The sequence below is a fragment of the Pholis gunnellus genome (assembly GCF_910591455.1).
Source record: "Pholis gunnellus genome assembly, chromosome: 14".
In the NCBI taxonomy this organism is placed as follows: domain Eukaryota; kingdom Metazoa; phylum Chordata; class Actinopteri; order Perciformes; family Pholidae; genus Pholis; species Pholis gunnellus.
In genome coordinates, this window is record NC_136541.1 from 7,303,733 (window position 1) to 7,328,621 (window position 24,889).

The following is a 24,889-nucleotide window of genomic DNA, read 5'->3' on the forward strand; positions in this document are numbered from 1 at the left end:
TGCCTTTGGAGGTCTTTCAACAGAACTTGTGAGCGTCAGACGCTGTCATAGAAATGTGTTCAAAGAGGCGGGGGGAATGTTGTATTTCCAGTCCAATATAATGAAATCCTAAAGATAAACTGCTCTGCAGCATTGTTGGGCTGTGTGTCTAATTGACAAGTTAAACATACGACGGTTTTCCCTTCAGGTTACTCCTTGTAATAAAGGGGCACATGCTTTGGAGAGGTTTCCCTTTGTCTTTACATAATTTTCCCGTATTAAAAGTTAATTTATTGATTAAAAATGCCTTCATTCGAGTTAAATAATTTAATTTGCAGCAAGCTCAAGAGTTTGGGGGACTTAATGATGGCATATTAGAAAACAGCTGCTCGAAGGGTGGCATCTACTTTGTGCCTGCATTCATTGCTGGTGCCAATCATCATGAGTTCCCAAAGTGGAGTGCTGGGTCCACAATAGGTCGTCAAAGGGGAAGCCAAAGGTCCCACGCATCAGACATGTCACTGAGGTTACCGCTCACCCGCACATGTAATCCTTTTGTGTAATATCTGTCAATAAATGTCCTCCAAACTGGGCTGCCCGGGGCAAAGTACTACTAAATAAAAGGATGGAGCTCTAAGTTTAACTACATTGTGTACGAAGCTACTTTAACCCTGGTTATTAAAAGAACCACACCAGCCGCGTGAGTGCGCCGCCGCCACTCTGCGGCTCTCTGTCCCATCAACTTCAGCTGGTTTCAAACCAGTCAGCCACGGTGGTCCCGGGGCACGACGCGGACACGTCAGGAGTCTCTTCTGGAGGAGTTTCACAGTCACAAATATGGGGACTCGCTGAAGACACAAACGTGCTTCCTCGGCAGGATCCCGCTGAAGTAACTCGAGAGGTAACTAAATACTCAGCGATGTGATGATTTCAACCCGTTTGATAGTTGCTTATTTTTGACAGGAACGTTAACCGTCAGCTAACGTTAGCTAGCCTGGAAACTGGCTAACATACTTTAGCTACGGTGGATTCATTTAACCCGGGGACATAGCTACGGGATTGGAAAGTCATTCATCACGTAACGTTAACACATTTACGTGGCCGCTTTTCATTAAAAACCGTTGACCTGCCGTTAGCCGCGGCTAACCGTTCTAACCGTTTGCTATTAACGGTAACCCCACGATAACATTGACGCTAAAGCTAGCTGCTAGCTGAGCCTCGTCTCCATTCATTTTGTTCCTGTCGACATTTGCTGCCCAACTGTTTACGATTTGAATCTCCACGAATGTCAAGCATTGCACTACACAGTTAACATCATTTCAAATTCCGTTTTGGTTTCTGTTTAAACATATATGTCCGTGTTTTCCATTCATCTGACGTTACAACGCGCGTGTTAAGGTTGCGGGTGACATTTACAATTGAGCAATATATGGCAGATTTAATCTCCGAAATTAGCATTTTTTTTTGCCGCAAAAACTGTGAAATGCAGCTTGTGTGTTGTGTTAATTCACGTTTTGTAGTTGGTTAACTGCTGACGTTTCTAAGTGTTGTTGACTTGAAAGCAGTGCTGCCACCTCACCAAATACACCACCTGCCTGTGGGTGGTTGCGTTTAAAAAACAATTAACCAAAACCTCTCTTTTTCAAATAGGTCTATGTTAATATTTCTTCCCCAGGCATTTTATTTAGGTGTGTAATGTGAGATAGTCCGACACTGATACTGTCCCTTAGTTATTGACGTTCAAATCAGTCACTACCAAGGTAACCTGACAAAACCCAAATACTTTGAATCATCTGTCATAACTATATAATGACAGCAGTACATTTGATCTCGTTTGCACTGACTTTATATTCTCTTTACTAGCTAAAACTAAGGCAGTCAACAACCGTGCATGTTTCCTGACTGTTCAGTTCAAGCTGTTTACACTGAGGTGTTTAATTCATGGTCCTTTTGTAGGCTGTAGTTTGATGAGACGTTACATGTTGCTGTGTTATGTAGACTAAATATTTAAAACACATTACACCACCAACTACAGCCTACAACATGACCAGCAAAGATTGAAACCACCAAACATGAAAAGCATTTGTCTCCTCTTTTTCTACATTTACTGCAGCTGAAGAAGATTTGAGGAAATAATTGATTCCTTGTACCTGCACCTAAAAGAAAAAGCAAGCACTGTAAAGTGCTTTTTGACTTCTTCTTTCTAACTATTACTCTGTAACCTCCATCCAAAAAGCTTTGTTTTTCTAGCACTGCATAATGTGTAAACACAAAAGCCTGTCTGTGTGGGGTTGTCATGGTTTATGTTACACACATAACAAGTAGGCTCATTTTGGTCTAGTTTGGTGTAACTTAATACTTGAGAGAGTGTAACATGAACCTTGTGTTGTCTGGTTGGCCTGCTCAGTCGCAGGACTGATTCTTTTGTCACACCGTCGAAGCAAATGTGCACTTGACCAAAATGTTGTTGTGAAAGTAACTCTGACCATAATACTCGGATGCCTGATCTTGTAATTCTTAAATATACATGCACAGTAGGTATTTAATGAAGTACACTTATGGGTTATTTGGTGAGGGTTCTCTCTAAAAGGAAAGCATTAGTCTTTTTGCTCATGGCTCTTCTCAAATATATTATATAAAACACAGAACCGATCGTAGCACAGGGGGAGGATGAACCAGCAGCCTTTCACCCAGTAGGCCCATGTGTTTGGTTTGATGGTGTTTACAAAAGGCTTAGCCGATGGGACAGTGGGGATGAGGCCTTTTTTTGGAAGAGCCTCATGCATTATGTTCATCTTAGCCTTCGTTTAGAAGATAAACCAGGCAGGCAGACGCTGGAAGACGGACCAGCGACAACCTCCATTGTACAAAAACATGTTTGAATTCATCATTGCGTGGACTACAGTCTCATGAGCGTACCGATCGATACGATTTAAAAATAGCACTTGGGCTAATTTCAGCAAGCTATATTGATATTTAATATAGACCGTTCCCCACAGAGATTATCGCTTTGGTATTTACAGAACTTTCACCTGTTCACTTTTGCGATCACGTGTCAAAAAGTTCAAGGGTAATGAACGACAGAACGGCAACAAGTTGAAGTCCCATTGGTTGGTCGACTCCTGCAGCCAATCTGTCATTTGATTAGTCACGCACAATAACAAGCACACATGGCAACGATCGCATCGTACATGTGACTGACTGTACAAGACCGTCACGCTGCAGAGGACTGCTTGCCCCCCCCTGAGCTTGTACCCTTATCAGGGAAAAACATTGAGTAGCAGTTCACAGGAATCCGCTATCCCTTATCAGCGTTACACCACCATCTTAAAGAGGCCGTCCCATTGGCTGAGCCCTTTGTGTCCTGTCAGCTGACTGGATCGAGCAGATCCTGCAAAGAATAGCCCAGATGAAGGATGGCAAAGTTTACGACGGCATTGCGCAATCGCCTCAGATAGCAGTGTACTGGTATTTACCCTCGTGAGGGTTTGTTCCAACATGATTAGGTGGACCACATTTGAGATCGGATTCAGGATGGCAGGAATGCACCATCATCATGATCCACGGGAGGAAAACATCTGTCCTAGTGGAGTGTCCTGAGGCAGGTCAAGTAAGAGCTGGTGCTCTACTAACGGTGATGAAGAGGCAGAGATCCTGGGGGGACAGGGAGCTCCTGGGAGGCAACACAGACACCAGTGAACAGGAGGAGTCCTCCTCTCTCAAGTTGTCTTGGTCCCTGGTGAGTCAGCGCCGACAGCCTTCGCCTGGTGCTGGAGGGCCTTCTATGCTGTTAGACATCCTGTTCTGTATTGTTTGGTTTGGCAGGTTACTTGGATTTATTGGCTTATTATTGGGACCAAGCCTAGTGGCTTGATACCTGACAGGTATTGTTTCAGGACTATGAAAGAAGAGGGTGGGACTCTGGTGAAGTGTTTGTATTTAAGATGGTATCAAATATTCTTGCTGGGTCATGATGTCTGCATTGTCTGTCTAATCAGCCAGTAATTTCTTATCCAAATACCAAAGCTGTCCAGTGTGATTTGTAGTTCTGGGTCTGACAGAGTCGCTTGTTTTGTGTGCTTCTACTTATGAGTTGACACTGAAAGAAGGAAAAGTCAATGGTAGCAGCAGGTACAGTATGTTTGCCTTAGGGACTTGGGGTGTTTGAGATAACTGAATTCAGTGGCGCCTTTCTGGACAGCTCCTGTGTATTTTTGCTTTTAATTAAGAATATTCCCTCTTATGTAATTACCTTTTTATAGATATTTGGGGCCTTGTTGTTATGACAAACTTCTTTATCTATCTCTGCACTTGATGTCAACATCGTCAGTTGAGAGGACCGGAGCCACGTTCTTGGTGCACCTACAATGTGACTTTCTGTGGTGTCAAAATTGGAGTGAAAGTGAAAGTTTATCAAGAGACTGTTTTTTTCAGAAATACAGAAAATCCAGATAAGGGAAAAAAAACATGCAAATAATTGACGATTAGCCTGCCACATGTGAACCTTTTTTATCCCTGACAGTGAAATTATTTATCAGTTGAGGTGTGTTGCTTTTTTTATGCTCCAGACAATGTTTGAGTTCCCTGGTCACTCTGAGATGAAAGGCTTCATCTGTGTGTTACAGTTTTCATCTACTTGGTCGATGCTTTTTGAGCAACTTTGTGTGTACCAGCGTTGATCACCATAAAACAAGTACACCAAAGGGGAACAAGGTCGACATACACTTTTGACTACTACATATACAACTGAAGATGGTAGTAATCGCACTGCCTTTGTTTCATATTTCTATACAAACAAGGACATCGGTTGTAATTATGGAGTTGTTTGTTAATGTTTATTGTTTATTTTAAGTGTCTTTTGACAGATTAAAACCTTTTCCACATATTTAAAATGTTCCACTGAACGGCTTGTTGAGATTTCAGTTTTTGGTTTCATTCAGAATAACACATTGAAGTAATTTGAAGGAACCATGTGTCTGGTTGTATAAAGTCCAGCTTTTTCAATAACATTGGTATTTAGTTTAGAACTTTGTTCCGCCATACAAGCAGTCGTAGTAAAATAAACTTTAAAAATATCCTTCCAAAGGTTTGTTTACTTTCTTATCATTGTGACTGGTTACTTTCCTTCAGATCATAGTTGCACGCTATCTTCCAGAAGAGTGTCATTGTAGTGAATGTCAACAAAGTCATGAGTGTTTTTCCATCCACCTCGTCTACAAATGTGGGGAGGAGTTCTTTGAGATGATTGAGAGCTTCCTGTTGCTGACAGGCCTCGTATCAAATCATCTGAACCCCTCTACAACCCTTTGAACTGTCAGCTTACAGTGGTTGCTGTTTGATTTGATGCTGATTACTTGCCTGTGTGTGGTTAGACATGTGTGACTTATTCTGAGTAACCCGCATGTTAGTGTTTTATTGCTATCTATTCATTAGCTTACTCTGGTAAAACTCATCATGCCAGTTTCCCATATTCCATGATGCCACCCTTGCACAAATGCCCCTATTCTCTACACCCCCCCCCCAGGGCTCGACTCTGAACAAAAGGTCAGTGTGACATGGGGACATTTCATGTTGCATAAACCCAATGAAGTCAACAAGGGGGACATGTTTACCAGCTAAACTAGACCCTGACCTGAACAAACCCAAATCCTGTTTGCTAGGTTAATGGTCATATGCACTCTGTAGCATGCAGTGCCCACTGCCCAGATGTGATTGCAAATAATCTGGTTCAGTAATGAGGCCACGGGACGGCTGGAAAGTTTGTGTGATCAGCTGAGGCCTATGTGGAATTTTCTCTTTGATTTAGTTGCTTCAACTTGTTAAATAGTTTACAATCTTAGACTCTCTGAGTAAATGTGCCGGGTCAATCCTAGTCCGTCTAATTATAGCCAGAACTAGAACTACGGCTTTTAGTACTGTATTTGAAAACAGGAAGTCAGCTGCCTCCATTGCAGACAGGCACTGTGAACTCTATGTGAGGTTGTCTCTTCATTGTTTCAGCCCCCCCCCCCCCCCCTGATGTTGTTCATGTGGGACAGCGGCCAGTGTCAGGGTAACGGTGGCACTCTGACAGTCTGTATACAAGTCAGGAGATAACAGACACCACAGGGCAGAGAGGGATCTGAGGAATAATAGCAAAAGACAAATGGGACCATCCGACTGTCCAGAAGAAGATGCTTAAAAGAAGAGACCACAGAAGATAGACTGAGAACGTGCTAAGTCAAGTGGAAAGCTATTCGATTTCACAACTTGTATGAGCCAAAACTGTCTCCTCCTCTGGACTCTTGCTTAACAGTACTTCCTCATCCTGTGTTTTTTTTTTTTTCCCTTAACTCAGCTAATATTTTGTACTTTTCCCCCCATCCAGGCAAACACCATGAACTACGTGGGCCAGCTGGCAGGTCAGGTGCTGGTAACCGTGAAAGAACTGTACAAGGGCATTAATCAGGCCACGTTGTCGGGCTGTATTGATGTGGTGGTGGTCCGCCAGAGGGACGGCACCTACCAGTGCTCACCGTTCCATGTGCGCTTTGGCAAGCTGGGTGTACTGCGCTCCAAGGAGAAAGTGGTAAGTTTGAAAACAGTGTTTTTGTGTTCTCTTACTGACGTGTGGAAGTCATGTAATAATTAAAATGCTCCATATCAAGACAGCTTATGAGTCTACATACACTTGAAGAAGTTATTATCCATATTGGATAACCCGGACCACCTCCTGCAGGGACAGCGGAGCACGTTCTCCAACAGGCTGATCCAGCTCCGCTGTCACAAGGACAGATACAGGAGAACATTCCTGTCCTCTGCAAGAACACTGTATAACAAATCACCTCGGGCCAGATCATCCTCCACATAACTACACACTGCTACACTGTTGTTGTTCGCTGTTGGTTGATTTTTGCACTACTGTTTTTTACCTAGTTAGTTAATTTAATACTATTCTATTTCATTGTATATACTGTGCATTTTTGTTATTTTATGTTCTTATATTTAATATGTCCTACTCTGTTATTTTAGTGTATATATTGTGCATTTTTAATATTTAATATTTAAATTTACTCTGTTACTTCGTTTGCAGAAGTATATCCTTGCTGCATCTATCTATCTATCTATCTATCTATCTATCTATCTATCTATCTATCTATCTATCTATCTATCTATCTATCTATCTATGGAAACAAGTGAGAGGCTGAGTGTAGTTAGAAGTGTGTGTGCCAACTACAGATGTTTTGTTTCCCTTTTGAAGAACACTATGAATTGTCATACAGCTTAATTAATCTTCAAGATAACTTTATACAGTAACTGTGTTTATTAATGGTTGTGTCAAAACTAAGCCAGATTACTTAAAGCTTTTCTTAAATGGGTAACTGACTCTTAATTTAGGCTAAATCCAAAAGTTACACTTTTTTTAAAGTGTAACTTTTGCTACAGTTACACCTAGCATCCACACTACTTTCAAACCCTATAAAACAGAGACTTATAAAAATGCTCCTGACCCTGTTGTAGTTTGAAAACTCCGGGATTACGTTTTAGTCTGGACGGGTGGAAATTGAGACTTTTAACAAAGATGACGCAGAGACCCAAGTTAAATTATTTTTCTCTTTTTTTCTTCAGGTGTTTGTGGTTATTTTGCCTTTTTTATGAGTGCTGTGTCTTATCAGTCGTGACGTGTCCTCCCTTGATTTATTGCACCTCTATCAGGTCACCCTTTTCCGTAAGAAAACAAACAAAATCAGCCTTGACTACCAGTGGTACATTCAACATGGAAAACGAATTACAGGAATTGCATTGCTGACCTTGTTATTTATGCTAGTATCTGTTGTTCAGTTAAATTCTGCTCTCTCCTTTTGTGATTTCATCCTTCTTGCGTTGGTACTTTCACATTGCCATGGCTTCCTCTGGGCAATGGATACTTCTCGAGATACCGCTCAAATACCTCACCCTATTTGTTTGCTGCAGCTTTGACTGCCTTTCAGCAACATGTCCAACAAGCAAAGAAGCAAAAATCTCTCATCTTAATTTTCCTCATTGCTGTTATTCTCCATAGTATTGTATATGAGTATATGTGAATGGTCATGTGATATGCGTTCTCAGGCGTGTTAGTTTTGGACCAAGATTATTTACGATGCTAAAAGCTGTACACTCCAATTGTCCACCACACGAGTGTTTTCACTTATTTGCTTTATTAGAGCACTTTACAGGACGGTGTAGGCTTGTGCTTGAATGACGTCTCCCTGAGCGTACGGTCACGTTAGCCTTCCTTTCAACACAATTGGGATGTGCCTACTTTACAGTTTTTGATCACTTTGCTCAAATATATATCGTAAACGTTCTCTGAGAGTGATTCTGCAGCGTAATATTGCACTAAACAGGATGATGGCATGCTTTATCATTGTTATTGGTGACCTAAAAACACCTGTTTGTGTATTCTGGGCCATTAACATTTGTCTTTGAGCAAACTAGACTGAATTTAAGTTCTGATTTCTTTCAGATTCATACGTTTAAATGGAAAGGGATCGATGGTTTGGGTCGTCTGTATGCCTCGCTGAATATAGATTGCCTCATTTCCCAGTCGGGTTACCCATTCGCATGTCGAGGAGCTTCTGCAGCAATTAATAGCTTCGATTTATCATATTTGAACCATTCAGGGAGGTGTTTGGGTCTGTTTGCAGAACATAGATGGGATGTTCTGGGCTTTTCTCCAGCTTTGATAGTAGTTGACTTGATTATACATTTTCCTAGCTTGGAGATAAAATCCAATTTAATCATGGTTCAGGGACAACAGTACTTGTTTAGTGCTCAATTCTCACTTGAGAAAAGGACATCTTGGCCTAGTTGATGGGTTGGGAGAGCAAGTTAAGCCTGTTGTTGATGTAAATGTAGAGCTACATATCTGCTCAGAGGTCTGTAACATGCTTTAGTCTCAGTCAACACAACCTTTCTCGTGTGCAAAATTGAGGTTACTTGAGTATAACAATTCTGAATATTCCTATTCAGTTTGCGTTTAGTAATGGCTAAAATAAGACGGGAATTATAATTGAGTGTGTTTTCCCTCCGCATCGCTATCAATGGTGAACTTGTCCATGACTTCTATTCTTAGAACAGTAAATGGTGCACTCTGTCTCAAAAAAGGCTTATTTACTTGCTTTAGGATCAGAGTGGGAGATGATTTGGGGGGGGATTGAGGCTGTCTAACCACCTACCCAGAATGCTGATGGGCTTGGATAGGGTTCCTATGGCAACAGCTCTACAACTTGAATGCGTGGGAGGAAACGTGAAGGGCTGTTGTGTAACAAACTGTTATGCATGTGGCCCTGAGAGCACTTATCAGATCATTTAGGGCTGCTGCTACAAAACAATAGTGTGTGTGTGTGTGTGTGTGTGTGTGTGTGTGTGTGTGTGTGTGTGTGTGTGTGTGTGTGTGTGTGTGTGTGTGTGTGTGTGTGTGTGTGTGTGTGTGTGTGTGTGTGTGTGTGTGTGTGTGTGTGTGTGTGTGTGTGTGTGTGTGTGTGTGTGTGTGTGTGTGTGTGTGTGTGTGTGTGTGTGTGTGTGTGTGTTCATATTTGTTTCTCAAAACTTCAGAGTGAGAATAAAACTGTAGTTTTCAGCCAAATCCTAATACATTTTTGGCTCTGGATGGTGTGTCTGTGCCCATAACTGGTTGCCAATGTTTTTTTTTCCAAGTATTTTCTGATTCTTAAAACATTTGGAATACTAACAAAATAAGTCTGTTATGCTTAAGTAGTTCTTATTTTTCCTCCGTTCTTCTGGTCAGAAGTTAAGACTAACTTCAAAAGTTACTTCGGGTCGTTCCGTCAGAGAGAAACAACTCAATTATATGCCCTAATTTTTAACATCTGCCGGCAGCCATTGCCTCCAGTAATTCCAGTAATCCAGCATGGTGTTTGTAAATCCACAACCCGGCCAAGTGAATGTAACCGGCTGTGAGAGGTTGAAGGGGACTCTCATTTATTCTGGCTCCTTATTAATTGGTTATTGAAATTCCCAGCCATCACTCACGAACATGAATTGCCCTTAGCAAGCCTGAGGGGTTGAAATTACATCTTGAGGCTGCTGAGAAACCACACAGGCAGTAAAGGAAAAGCTACAACATGACTGTTTGCAATAGAAAGAGGGGAGGGGGGGGGGGGGGGGTAGATGATGTTGGTGTCTGTTTAGTTGAGAATTAATATTGATGATTTGGTTTCAGGTTGTCAGACTGGGCTTGGCACTTGTGAGTCAAATTCTGCCTCCTCTGTAGTCTCTGCCAGACGTGATCTGTTTTTTGCTTTTCTGGTGTCGAGTTTCTGAATAGCCTCATGTCCGCTGGGGGTTTGCCTGCCTGGCAAACATGAATGTCCCCGCTCTATTGGCAGGGTTGACTGAATGCAAGCCCAGAGGACCCATACAGTTATTAGGTTTTGTTAAGCCCCGCGAGAAAGATGGGGCTGTAAGTAGCTAAAGTGTGGCCTGACATGTCATTTTGATAGTATAATAAAACAAAACCCAAATTATTATCAATTAAATTGGCATAATCAGATGTATATAGATAGATGCATACATGCTGATTATAGACATCAGCAGTGTCCTCTATATGATTTAGATTTCCTAAACAAACTTATCATTATACTGCTTTTGCTCTTCCAGATCGACATTGAAGTGAATGGAGAGCCAGTAGAGCTGCACATGAAGCTCGGTGACAACGGAGAGGCCTTTTTTGTCCAGGAGGCGGAGCAGCTTAATGTGAGTACCCGACTAACTACAGATTAATGGGATTACATTGAAATAACAATACTGCTGCGGGTTAATAATAACGCCGCTTTGGTTTGCACTTGTTTCTTAAGCCTCAAGTTCAACTTCCCGCCTTGTCCTAATTCTCTTCGATGCTTTTTGCAGATTGTCCCCGCCCACCTGGCCACCTCGCCAATCCCCACCGAGAGTCACCTGTTCTGGATGTCCGAGGTTGAGCACAGGGCACTAAAAGATCGGGAGGATGACCCCGCTGACCCAGAGGACCCACCCGAGCCTCCTGCTCCGAGCACCATGGCCACAAAAAAGAAGAAGAAACGGAGGAAGAAGCACAAAGGGGACCCTCGAAGAGAGGAGCTGACCCCGCCAATGTCCGTCACTACTGGTAATGTTATTACTGCTAACGCACCTGCTGCTATGACTGCTGCTATGTCCAGCTCTGGGCAGAATGAAGAGATCTTTGAGATGGACATGACCTCTGATGAAGAAGCTGCAGCACATGTCTCCAGGTAGGTTCAGGGTCAATGCTCACTGTTGTAGCAGAGATCTGTTTAAATAGGAGTTAGTTATTATATATATCTGTTTCACCCTGTTTTTAGGTCACCCTCCATAGCCACAATGCGGGACATTGATCCCAAATTACCTGCAGCCAGACATAACCTTGATGGATATCCACTGTCGGATGGGGACTGGCCGTCAAATGGGTCAAACAGGTATGTATTGATGAGAACATGGAGCCATCGGCAAGGGTGTTCCAGAGACTCATAAATAGACTCTATCGTATTGATTGTTTGTATTTGTTCTCCTGTCCCTTTAGTCATGGCTTGTCTCAGGCCTTTTCCCCAAAGAGTGACTCTGAACTGATGGTCAGGCCCTCAGAGAGTTTGCTCAGAGCCGAGTCCCACATGCAGTGGACCTGGGGGGAGTTTCCAGAAACAACCAGGGTAAGCCTGCCTCTCTCCACTAATATTGAGAGGCAGATAGTTCTCGGTTTACTCTCCTCTTAGTAACTTTTTTTTTTTCTCCCTGTTATCCAAAATCCAGGTCCCTAAAAAAGAAAAACCAGAGCTTATAAAGACAGTGACCATCACCCCATCGGAGAGCACCCACTTCCGTGTAATCCTCAGCTCTGAGGCCATGGAGAACGAGCCTGAGATTGAAAGGGGAAATGGTGCCTCCTCCTCAGTGTGTACCATTGTCAAGCCTGAGCCACGCACCCCTATGACCACTCTATCACCTGTGATTCCTCTCGAATCGGTCGACACCATAACCTCTGGGAGCCCGCTGACCCCCACAGAGCCCCTGGATGTCCTGCCTCCCAATGTGGCAACCTCCACCCCTTTCAACAGCCAACAGAGCGACTCCCCCTCTAAGAAGAAAGGTATGTTCGGCGGCCCCCTTTTTCCGTCGTCTCCTGGTTAGCTGCGATCGCACGTTAACCGATGAATGCTTCTGTCGTTGAATGAAGGTGTCCCAAAGCGGAGCCAGCATCAGGGTCCTGAGGATATCTACCTAGATGACCTGAATGTACTTGAACCTGATGTTGCTGCAAGATATTTTCCTAAGAGGTTAGATTATGAAAGAGGCACCTAATTGTGTCACTGCCTGACCTGTTTTGAATTAAAAATGGAAAGCAGAATGTGGTCTATTTTTAAAACCAAACGAAGCATCGTGACGCGTTGTTCTCTTTTGTTGCTTCAGTGAGTCTGAGGCCGCGACGAAGCACTGGATGGACTCTGAGATGCTCTCTGGTTCACAGTCTCCACAGTCGGTGGGCAGCGCAGCAGCTGACAGCGGGACAGAGTGTCTTTCTGACTCAGCGAGTGACCTCCCCGACGTCACTCTTTCTCTGTGTGGAGGCCTCACAGAAAACGCTGAAATATCCAAAGGTAACCTAGAATGATTCATAAAAAATGTAGATGAAAGTGCACTTAGTACTTTTATGCAGGACAGAAAGTTAACCTGAGCCAGGAGAGACGAGCTGAATTTGTTGTGTAACTACGAGGTTACCTGACTTTATTGGCCACATACTGTAACAATGCTTGTGCCCACATTGCCCTTTAAGGCCACAAGTGTCGATCTGAATGGGTGTGAATCCCGACGGTACTTTCTCTCTTGTGTCTCATACACTCTTCTGGAAGTGTTTCTTCCTCAGCTGATGGAAGAGGAAAAAGTTCCCTGATCTCTCTCTGTGTGGCTTTAAGTACAATGATACGGCTCACCACCACTGACCTTTCATCTGCTGACTTTAATTAATGTTCCACTCCCTTCTGTGTTTTGCAGAAAGGTTCATGGAGCATATCATCACCTATCTTGAATTTGCTGAAAATCCAGCAATTATAGATAACCCCAACCTGGTAGTAAAGATAGGAAATAGGTAAGTAAGCCTTTTTTTTCACACGAAATGAACAAGAGAGTGTGTGGTGAATATTATCTCTTAACTAATTCCTTTTTTCTTAGATATTATAATTGGACTCTAGCTGCACCCTTGATTTTAAGTCTACAAGCATTTCAGAAGAATTTACCAAAGGTAACTGTGATCTTGGTTTTCTGTTCTGTTTGTGTGATTACATGTGGATCATTGTCGTCTTTAACGAGGTCATCGTTGACTGTTTATCCTAGGCTACAGAAGAGGCCTGGGTGAAGGAGAAAATGCCAAAGAAGTCCGGCCGCTGGTGGTTCTGGCGAAAAAGGGCAGATAGTACAATCAAGCAGGTGTGAACGTTATCATTAATACTAATAATAAAGACACGCTGCAAATCTATCCGTTTCTTTGTATGTGCTTTAGATTTCATATTTACTTTATATCTTGGGATATTTCCCCTTTTACTCTTCCAGTCAGAGACTAAGCTTGAAACCAAGGAGGAGTGTCATCTGGAGGGGGAAGAACCCTCCATGTCTCAGGAGAAACTGCCTTTGCCGTAAGTGTTATCAAAGTTTATGAATACTCAGTCAAGTCAAGTGAGTTCAGTGACATGTTGAACTCTTGAATGACATTGTAAAAAAAATCCTAAGCTTTATGAATCTGTTGTTTTTATGACAAGCTCAGCATGATCGCATTATATTGTTGGAGATTGAACAGATTATCGACAAACAAAGGTGTTTTTGGCAGGGTTAGACAGCTGAAAGGTTAAGTTTAATTGTATAATAATAAATTAAATAATTAAATAGGATCAATATGCAAGCATAGGTTTGCTAACAGTAACATTAAGTAATTTATCTATATAGAGTAAAAGATGACACTGATTCTTGTTGTTTCCCTGTAGTCCTAAAGCAGGAGACTCGTCCAGTGATGAAGAGGCCAAGGAAGTGAGCGCTGCATCTTGTCAGGAGAGACTGCAGCCAGCAGGCCAACCCACCTACAGGAAGTCACTACGTCTCTCCTCTGATCAGATAGTTAGTACATTCTTTACACACGTGGTTTCCTTCCTCAGTCATCTAGCCAACTTCTTAAAAGTATTGCAGAGTACTGTTATATTATTAAACTGTACTTTTATCAGAGTAGATGATTGATTAGATTACAAACTGAAGTGGATAGCACAATTGTTTTTCTGCTGTAGATTAGCGCTCCCTCTGCTGGCTAGCTATGACCTTCATAGTGTTAGTCCCACTTACAGTCTGCAGGGGGTGCTAAAGACCAGCATATGTTCATTTATATACTGTGGCAAAAACAAATCATACCGGAGAGTAATGCATATGCTGTTGGAACACATGTCAATGGATGATATTGCCTGTGCCTCCAGATGTTTTGATCGTCTTCCTTGTGTTACCAGGCCAGTCTGAAACTGAAGGAAGGACCTAATGATGTGACGTTCAGCATCACCACCCAGTACCAGGGCACATGCCGCTGCGAGGGCACAATCTACCTGTGGAACTGGGACGACAAAGTCATTATCTCTGACATTGATGGCACCATCACCAAGTACGTGACTCACGGCAACCGTCTCACAACCCTTTTGATCAGTGTGATGGCGCTGAACCTTTATGAGCCGTTAATCTACTTTTATCTCACTACATAGCACTTGATTGTACACATAAATACTACACACGGATTTGTCACAAACCAGCTTTTAGTGAAAGTAAGGAAAACGGTTCTGCTTTCTTTTAACTATGCTGATTGTGGGCAGAACTGAACGACACAGTAAATTACTATTGATTTACTACAGTAGATAAATAACATCATCCGGGGCTCATCGGTTCTCCACCAGTGCATGCCAGTTTGTTTTTATATATATATATATATACCAAATATTTATTTATAGGCATATATATGTGAAGTAATCAACCGGTTACTCATACTCTTCTTGTGACCTTTTTGTAATATATATATAGTGTGAAATTGTGCAGAACTACCTGTGTAAGATGTGACGCATGCTCGTCTTTGATCATGACCTGTAAGTGTCCGTATTTCAAGAAAGAAAGTAATTAGAGTTTTAGCAAGGCAGCCTCTGTAGAGGTGTAGTGTTATTTTTAGTCTCATGTCTATAAATTGGCCACATACTGTGAAATAATTCTCCTTATTTGGTGACTAGTGATCACTGCAGATGGAGGCCTACAGGTGGGGGTTTTGTGAGGTGCTTATCCATAATCAGTGTTTTCCCTACAGTAGATGGTGGCCAGCACACCTGCCGTTTGGAGAAACAGACGGGAGTACCACTGTAGCAAAGCAATCTACTGCTGTGGACGGGCACGTCAGCAAAATGTATTTTAGGCACCATAAAAAAACGTCCACCTAGCTCTATCAATATCCATTTAAGTGTACGCTATATTTAGAGTATTTGAATTGCTCTACCTAGTCATCAGACAGATCTTTGCGACGGGGTACTGAAGCCGTTATCTGTGCTTTCATCAAAGGCACGAGACTCAGTTGACAAAAACAGTCATTTTACCGCACAGAACACTGGAGTTGCTGATCTGCTGCTGCCTTGATCGTTTAGTTTGCTTGCATTATTGTGTGATTTTAGTTTTTAAAGGGTTAGTTCAGCTTCATCTAAGTGAAATGGAAATGGCTATCTGACAGCAAGATATAGCAGTGAAGATATTCTGATATAGATTATTCTTTAGGTGGTTAAATAGGTTTTGCTGCTGCCCCCGTTCACAGCAGTCCATTGTTTAGCTCCAACTCATGTCTCTCCAAACTGGGGGCGTGCCGGAAGCCTTCTGCTGCAGGTTAAACACCAGCTCTGGATAAGTACCTCATACAACCCCACTTCAAAAACTCAAACTCTCCCTTTAAAGTTATTGTAGAACATTAGATAGATTGGTTTATTGAAAGAAAAAAAAATCATTCATCATCTTTCTACTTAATATTTCATTTCCCTTCTTAGACATTTTGCGCAGTTCTCTGGAACTTCACAGACTAATTCAAGTCCTTCTCAAATAGCAGATATTAAGTCCATAGTCCATCTTTATTTATGTTAATCTTTTTAATTAGCTCAAAGCCAATCTGGGAACCCATCAGCTATCGGCCTGACGACGGATAAGCCTCTGGGTGCAAGGGGCTATATTTCTCGGGATCCGGTGTAGCCAGCAGATATAGCTCATTTTAAACCAATAAAAAAAGCTAAATCATCGACGGAAAGGTCGCCGCTGGGTTCTGAGATTCCACTTCTTTTGCGCTCCACACAGAGAAACTTGAATGTTTCTGATGCCCAAACCTGGTCCCGTTGCCTTCTGATTCTCCCTGTGAATGCAGAATCAGTTTCTAAAGATTGGCTTAAGGCTAGCTCCGTCTCTTTTAGACGCACGTCTGCCTGACGCCCTCTCTATGAGTTCCATAGGTGGTCAACATCAAACGGGTCCACATTGACTGAAGCTTATTATCTCTGTGACCCTTTAGGCCAACCTGTGACATGTGATATTCTTTGAGCAACAGGGTGAAGAGCACACGGACTATAATGAGCTCATTTACATTTTAGTCTGTAAGCACATCGCTATAAGATGTGGTTGAGACAGTTCCTGCCCAGTGGGCTCGTAATCCTCATTAGTGGAGAACAGTCATGTTCTCTTTACGATGAACTGGTTGAGTAGTTATGGTGCAGATGCATATATAGATATATCTGCCTTAATGTCACTAATGTCCATATGTGTTTGTTTTCATATTTTAGGTCGGATGTATTTGGACAGATCCTGCCACAGTTGGGGAAGGACTGGACCCACCAGGGCATTGCCAAGCTCTACCACTCAGTAGCTGAGTAAGTGCACAACAACACTGATTAATCACAGAGGAAGGCTGAATGGTTGGTCTGTGGTTAGCGCTGTCTGAGTTTGAGTCCCAATAGTCTGTCTGTGGGGTTGATATTCTCTCGCAGTGTTTGCGTAGGGTGCTTTGAGGTTGATGACTCAGAAAGTTTGACTAAAAATCAAGACGGAGTTATAATAGAACACCATGTCAGCGTTCGACCACTTTTCCCTTTGTAGGTTCCTTTTGTGATTTATGATACTTTAATCTCGACCTGTCTTTGCTGCTTTAGTCATGCAGACAATAGAAATACTCTGTAGTGGCATTAGTAGTTATAATAAATGGAAGTAAACTTTTCATTGAATTGGTATAACTTCAGGGCGGCAGTGTTCTGGGTTCCAACTGGCCGGCTTGTGTGTAGAGTTTGCAGGGTGAAGTCCATGAATGGCCACCCAATGGTATGGGAGTCAAACACCGGCTAAAGACTGGCTAACGGTACTTTGTCAGCATTGACTCTACAAATGCATTGTTAATGTGAAATGGACTATAACCTGACATGACATCTTTCACTTGTGTAGCGGTAGCTTCTCAATCAAGTGAAGTGCTGTACAGTTGAAGGTGTGTTTGCATTACTCTATGATCAACTTGTCATCATTTTTAAGCATCTAAGGGATGATTTCATGGAAGTTATAGCCATAGACTGCCCATCCTTTAAATCCGACTTCTACAGAGAGGAACATATGACACAATCTCCGACTGTCATGCCAGCTACATCGTCACTGAAAACTTCCTGGAATATTATCTGTAGAAAAGACTGGGAACCCTGATGCAGGTTTACTTAATTATTAACAGGTAGGTATCAATGTGAGCGTGACTTGCCTATATCTATAAATCACCCTTGGGATTGATTGGCTCCAGCCCAACCCACCCCCAAGCTAAATTCCTGGAATATTCGAGGTGGAAACTTTCAGGAATGGGAATTAATGGAAACAGACAGGAAATAACAGGAATATAATGGAAATCCTGAAGGATAAGTGGGTATTGCTAATGGTCGGAATGTATGAAAACTGCATTGTGAAAGCATGTGATCTTATTAAAGTGCTATTCTTACTGATTGCTAATGATGGTGGTGATATTAAGCTGTTAATGAGCACCGCTCTCTCCACTGGCAGGAACGGCTACAAGTTCCTGTACTGCTCAGCACGAGCTATCGGCATGGCAGACATGACGAGAGGTTACCTGCAGTGGGTCAATGACGGCGGCACCATTCTACCCCGAGGACCTCTCATGCTGTCTCCCAGCAGCCTCTTCTCTGCCTTCCACAGGTACAAGAACATGCAATATACATGGCTTCCAGTTCCAGTGTCATGAAGCCAAAGTCATCGCATACATTGACTCTTCCTTATCACAAATCATAATTCCAATTTGAAACCATCTCATATGTCTCCCCTCAAAGTATAAACCTTTTTGTCTGCAAACCTAATTTCACATTTAATATTTCCATTTTTCCCGACTCCAAATCCTCATTCATTATAATAAGCCTTTCGTCTGCAGAGGTTGCTGAAGCTACAGAAAAGTCAAACTTGTGAGTTTCTAACTCAAAATATGTGAGTTGGTTAGTTAGTTAGTTAGGTGGTAGCCTTTGCCATCAGCTACTAGAAATATACTCTGCATTCATCTCCTTACTGTCTCTTAACTTTTATTTTTTTCATCTTTATTTCCTGGTTTCCACAGTCTGTTCTGAATTGTGTCTTCACAGACGGGCACAGCTGCTAAGGCAATACCTTTGATGGGCGATTGACATGTTTATTAATTAGCTAGTTAGACTTATGAGGATGGCAACTCATGTCCAGGTAGCGCTGAGCTGGGGATGGATTATTTTAGGAGACCACAAAAAGTGACGCTGAGAAATTATTTATTGTATTAATTGCACAGTTGAGCTGGTAACATTATTGACCTTGGTTAACAATATGTAGTACATGACGCAACAATGATTTGCGATAGCATATGTTAATGTAGAGTTAATTAAACCGCTATTACTCTTCACATACCGTTACATCTCCCACCCTCTGGCTTAAATACTGTGTGCACACAACACGCACAAACAGTATAATAACAATATAAGAAGAAGCTGCTCTGCTGTGTTTTCATCTGAATCCTATGTCATTTCAATGGGATTCTTCTGTGACCTTTCCCTCTCCATCATGGACCCTGTTTACACTTTTAAAATGCGTCGTGAGCCATCGGATCACTTATCTTTTGTGGCGTTAACGCTAATGCGTCCCTGACAAGGATGTAACGGGACAATCCGTCAACGCCACAGCTCTCCTTTTGTTTCTCCTTCTTCTGATATCAAAGCATGTAATCTGTCTGCCATGTCAAAAGCCCGTGCAGATAGATTACTAGTGCATCAAACACATTGGCGATATGGTTTGCCTGGAACATGCCACGGAATAGACCCGCTATTCTCGAATTCTTCTTCTTTTCATTTCTGGCAGACGAGGCATAGAATGTGCATTGCTGCCTCCCTCCGGTTCAAAACATGCATGTTGTGTTTGCAAACAAAAAACGATGTTCGTGTCTCTTGGCCTATAGAGCGCTGAATTGAGGTCCGCTCACAAGTGGTCACTCGAGATGCATGTGGAGACGCAGTCCGATGCCGTGTGTGAAGTGACATACTTGATACTTGATACTAGAGATGATCGCCAAAGATGCATGGTAATAGCCGGTGTAAACAGGGCCATGGGTAATGTGGCACCAGTCTACAGCATGTGGATTTTTGAGCCATGTCTTTAAGTTGCGGATACTGTATTTGCATTATTTACTTGGCCCTCTTGATTTCATTCGCATGTAACACAGAACTCTCTTGCATTCAAGCATTTGGAGGTCCATGAGGAAAGCTAGACTAAACTGATATTTTTATTGGGTTTTTTTTAGATGCTCTGCATAGTATTTCACATGTATACCTACTGTATTTATAGGAAGAAAAGCTGAGAAAATAACAATGAAGAGAGAAACCTAACAACTCTCCTTCAGAAGTGACCTGTGGTAAGGTCGTGCATCTGTGTGTTGCTCTAACCAAACTGTCTGTTTGCTTCAGGGAGGTCATTGAGAAGAAACCGGAGATCTTCAAGATTGAATGCCTTACAGATATCAAGAACCTGTTCCAGCATAACAAGCAGCCATTCCACGCCGCCTTTGGGAATAGAGCTAATGTGAGTTAATGAATGTTTGAAGATGTCCGACTCCCAGACATTAAAGCGCTCGCTTTCACATGTCGGGAGAGCTGTGTGTTGTTTTTTTCCTAAACTCGATGCAGACGTGATGTATTGCAAGATCAACATGACACGTTGGCTGTCAATTAGCAGACACAAATGTATGAAGTCAGCACTGGGCTGAACCTGAGCTGAGGTCACTGGCGGAGTTCGGTCCCATGTGACACCGTCTGTGGAAAAGAGCTCACGCCGGGCACAGCATCCCATCTTCAGCTGCACAAACACCAACACCCAGATGAAGCACTGGGCCGGCCATCAGACCTCTGTCTGTCTCCGACGCTCGCCAAAGAAAAGAAAAACAAACAAAAATAGCAAACACACTTGCACTTTCCCATCAAAATGTTCCATTTGGAAATATTGCCATTACGTGCATTAGGTGGAACACAAACAGGAAATGTGGTTAATGTTATTAAGGCTCTTATGTCACTTTGTACCCAGTGTGTATTATGTATGAGAGCTACTTTATGAAAATGACTTGATCTCAGATGGCTTTTATATGCCCAGTGGCTACGTTTCAGTTTCATACTTTTATCTAAGAAGAAGATTTTCATTTAATGTGTTTTTGAACTAATCCTAATTGATTGTTCGTCTCCATGCAGGATGTGTTTGCCTACAAGGAGGTGGGAGTTCCAGTGTGTAGGATCTTCACAGTCAACCCCAAGGGAGAGCTGATCCAGGAGCAGACCAAGGGCAACAAGTCCTCGTAAGTACATAAACTGACTGACTGACTGATCTGTGTCCCTAATAGTAATGATTAGACATTAGCACGGAAAGAAAAGGGTTCAGAAAACAAGTGCACTCATTCTACTAAATACCCACCAAATGGGATTTATTATGAGAGGGAAATATAAGCATAAAGCTTCCCTAATGGTTATTTTATTTTAACAGAGTTACAATTACTTTGTGAAAGTGGTCCATCGTAGTGATGATTCCACAGATATTTATCATGCAACTCTGCATTAACTCAGATTTATGGAGCTTTTTAGTGTCTTTTTAAATCCTTGTTTCCAGCAACAGAAGGCCTCTGTTTTCAGACCAAAACACCTCAGATTTACTGACTAGTTAGTGAGTAGATGTTGAACATAGTGTAGCATTTAGCAGCTGAAGAGACGGACACTTGCCTCAGAGGAGAGTGTATATTGGATTAAAATTCATTGTCAGCTTTCCAGGAACATGATGTCAAATTAATGCTAATGTTGCTCAGCGTCTGGTTGATGTGTAAATACTGTTTGCTAACATATACCATAACGTTATGATGTAATATATATCAGCGTTGTGTACGGTTTTTTACATTTTACGCAATTTACAACTCTTAACCTTCATAAGAATTCTGTCATTACTGCATTTCTTTTTGTTTTTCTTTGATTGCTTACAAGCTAGAAATACCTGTTAATATCATTATTTAAGTCTTTCTAAATATTTCTGTTCTCTTTCTGTCTGTTTCTACCCTTCTGTCTCTGTTTCTAACCTCGTCTGTTTCTCCACAGGTACGGCCGGCTCAGTGAGCTGGTGGAGCACGTGTTCCCTCTGTTGAGTAAAGAGCAGAACGAGGCCTTTGTCCTGCCGGAGTACAGCTCTTTCTGTTACTGGAGACAGCCCATACCAGACGTCGACCCCGAGGAGCTGGTCTAATCCAGCACCTATGGATACCCAGGTGCTCGTATACATGCAGCTGGACTGTGCACTTGAATGCATCTCTAGTAAACACGTGGACTGAAACCCAAACTTTGCTATATAGTACTTAAACATGCTCACACAGTAACAGGGTTATGACCATAGACACAAACAGTAATTACCCATTATCAAGATGAGTGGAAGTTATCTCCAGAACAGTAAATGCTGATGAATAATCCCTAGAGACTAAATGATCATCTTCCCTCATGCCTGTGAAGGCATCCTAACCCAACGAGCACTATGTAATCCCCATCAAAGTACAGGGATAACGATCTGCGACTTCTAGCAAACAGGTTGGTCTGCATTTGCCATCAGGGACGCGACTGAAGCCCCATGCGAGGTATTGGCCCTTAGCAACAGAGTCTGAGCTCAAGGAAAATACTTTTTTTTTCTTCCTTGAATCAAGTTTTTCACATTTCCTGAGCGCCATGAAGTAGTGAAATGAAACCTTCGAAGCTAAAAAAAAAAAAAAAAAAAGACACACAGGGTAGGCAATCAACACGGTAATATTTAGCTGTGGCTGCTATGTTTGCCTACACACAGTTATCCAGTCCTGTTCTCAAACATGAAGTACCATGAACCATACTCGGCCACTGTAGGTGCTCCGTTTTGTTCCAGACTCTCTACTGTGGGTCGACTGACTGGTCATTAGTGCACTGTTGCTGGAACAGACTCCAGATCGCCAGAGAGAGCTTACAACGTTTTGTACCGAATGCGTGATGTTGGTATTAATCAAGGTCATACCAGGGATTGCCAGCAAGTATGTGAAGATGCACATTTAGATGTGACTTAAAAACAAAATGAAGGCGCTTCGTGGTGTATCGTCTCGCTGTTATTTTAAATGGATTCTTCTGTTATACGAGCTCTGGCGAATGAAGTGTGTTTTCTTATCAATGCAGTCATTATTTATGATAATTGGTATGTTTAAGTTATTGATTTCTATCGTGATGCCTTTGCTTGTCTGAAAAAAGTAATTTATCACCAATGCGATGTGGAAATACTTCCAATTGGTATTTTGTATGGGCGGTCATACGTTAACATGCACTTAACAGTAACTGGTAGGCCTTGTATGATTTATTATTTAAATTTTTTTTCAGATCTGTATCCCATTTTCACAACGATCTGTATTCCTTGTTTAACAGTGAAACTTTCAACATGCAAGGAGGTACATACACATTCCTCAGCAAACCTCAGAATCCACGGATTTAGTATTAAAATGTGTGTAAATGTAAAAGGTAACGCTCGAGTTGGAGCAGTGAGCCGATCTAGAGAGAGGGCTTAATATGAAGGATTTTTTTTTTTCCCCGTTAGCAAGGTCCTCTGCAGGATGACTATGGGAAGATATGTGTGTGTGCGTGTGTGTGCATACCTAATCACAGAGTGCTGCTGCTGCTGCTGATGGGGATGACATGAGTCAGTGGCTTTGCCAAGACTTCTCCAACACACTTTGTCTAAGCTGCACCCACAGGTGCAACCCAGAACACCTCTCACCCACATGCACTTCACTGAAGGTCTCCATAGACGGTGGACCAGAGTATGCAATCAATGCAGGGTGGAAGAGTTCAAGTTTTTATTTTGTGTGTGACCTTCTGACACCACAACGACGCAGCTATTCTGAAATATGTCAATAAAAGCAATTATTAAAAGGCGATGTGAGTGTGTGTGTGTGAGAGAACGGGAAAAGACTGATCCCGGGCCTCTGGTGAGGAAGAGCCAGAGGAAGAGCCATTGGGTCATTGTTTGGAGATAAACAGGAAATACTTGAAGCTTTTTGAAAGTGCTTCACTGGCATTATGTGTGTTGTGTCGTAGGAGAAGACTCGTGGGCCGTTCCACTGACATGGATCATACCTCCAGCACAAGTGTGACAGTAACATGATGGTGTGTGCTATTGAGGACAAGAGTCGGACCGAGACTTGATCGACGAAAACCATTCAATAAAAAAAAAGCACAATTTACGATCATGGCTACGTCCAGATCGTCACTATTATCGTCATTATTTCGCTGAAGTGTTTTCCGCTTTCACTCTGTTGCTCAGTTGTTTTTGTGATGATTTAAGATGCGTGTTTTGCGTTGATTTAATTTGCTTGTGCTCTGCAACGTTTGGTGAAGTCAAATAGATATCTATCTTTATGATTAACAAAATGAATTCCATTCTTTCTATGAAAGTAAAGCATCTCGTGTGGAAGAATCACACTTCATCCTCTATGATCGTGGGATACGTGGTATATGTAAATATATAATATTGTTTGTTCTCGCTCAACTGCTGTGGAAAATGATCCTGTGTGTGTGTGTGTGTGTGCGTGTGCGCTGATCATCACATTCTTCTGTCTTCGATGCCTTATCGTTTGATTATTTCTTATGAAGCGTATGATCGTTTGTTCCATTCTGTTTGGAGGTAATGCTTGCTATTTGATTGTCTGACCAACAGAAATACCTTAAATGTATGCTGTGTTTGATTTGTATAGAGATGTGGTTTAAAGTATGTTTAAAGAACAAAATAAGTTGTAAGAAGAAAAGAGAAATGCAGGCCTATTGAAGCTAACAAAGTGTGGCTTGCGGTCCATATTTGTATCGAATAAAGTTTCTAACTGAATACATTTGTGTGCTGCGCTTTTCTCCGTCTCCACTCTGAGTTAAGAAGTTCAACAGTAACCACAGGCTAGAGAAGTATCAATACATGAATAAAAGTTAAGTGTTAAAATACCTCGGGTAATTCCACATTCGTGTTTGTTTTATTGAATCACGTAACCAAATAGCCCACTGAGTTACTGTTAAACTGTGAATATAAATCTGCAGTTCTCTCCTCTTTAAAGGTTAAGAGAGGCTGAACTGAAGGCTAAATACTCTGCTGCTGCTTCTTACAGTTTGCTGCTCGAATATTTGAAGTCTCGGGAGTGAAGTGAGGGGGAATTTATTTTTTCATCCACACCCACTTTAGGTGATGACACACATGGTTTTTTTTTTTGCCTTCAGACCGTCTTTCTCAGTGCAGTGTCTGAAGCCAGCCGAGTCTGGAATATTAATAAAAGCAAGTT

At 42.1% G+C, this 24,889-nt stretch overlaps 1 protein-coding gene across 2 annotated transcripts; it reads left to right on the forward strand.

Annotated features, from left to right (window-relative positions):
- Positions 1-764: 764 nt before the first annotated feature.
- On the forward strand, positions 765-24,447 carry lpin2 (lipin 2). 2 transcript variants are annotated; one of them, XM_079173149.1, is made up of 20 exons: positions 765-880; positions 6,347-6,547; positions 10,621-10,716; positions 10,870-11,231; positions 11,322-11,435; positions 11,540-11,666; positions 11,767-12,103; positions 12,191-12,290; positions 12,424-12,611; positions 13,006-13,099; positions 13,183-13,252; positions 13,345-13,437; positions 13,561-13,643; positions 13,989-14,118; positions 14,496-14,644; positions 16,830-16,916; positions 18,076-18,228; positions 20,004-20,118; positions 20,778-20,881; positions 21,666-24,447. In XM_079173149.1, exons 2-20 carry the CDS (start codon positions 6,356-6,358, stop codon positions 21,808-21,810), a joined length of 2,739 nt encoding a protein of 912 aa, XP_079029275.1. In that variant the 5' UTR covers positions 765-880; positions 6,347-6,355; the 3' UTR covers positions 21,811-24,447. The 2 variants fall into 2 exon arrangements, with proteins under 2 accessions (XP_079029275.1, XP_079029274.1); XM_079173148.1 differs by lacking the exon at positions 765-880 and adding an exon at positions 3,595-3,718.
- Positions 24,448-24,889: the final 442 nt, after the last annotated feature.

Coding starts and splice junctions, on each gene's coding strand:
- lpin2 (XM_079173148.1), top strand. CDS start 3,617: ATGAAGAGGCAGAGATCCTGGGGGGACAGGGAGCTCCTGGGAGGCAAC. Junction 11,436..11,539: donor CCGTCAAATGGGTCAAACAG/GTATGTATTGAT, acceptor CTGTCCCTTTAG/TCATGGCTTGTCTCAGGCCT. Junction 14,119..14,495: donor GTCTCTCCTCTGATCAGATA/GTTAGTACATTC, acceptor TTGTGTTACCAG/GCCAGTCTGAAACTGAAGGA.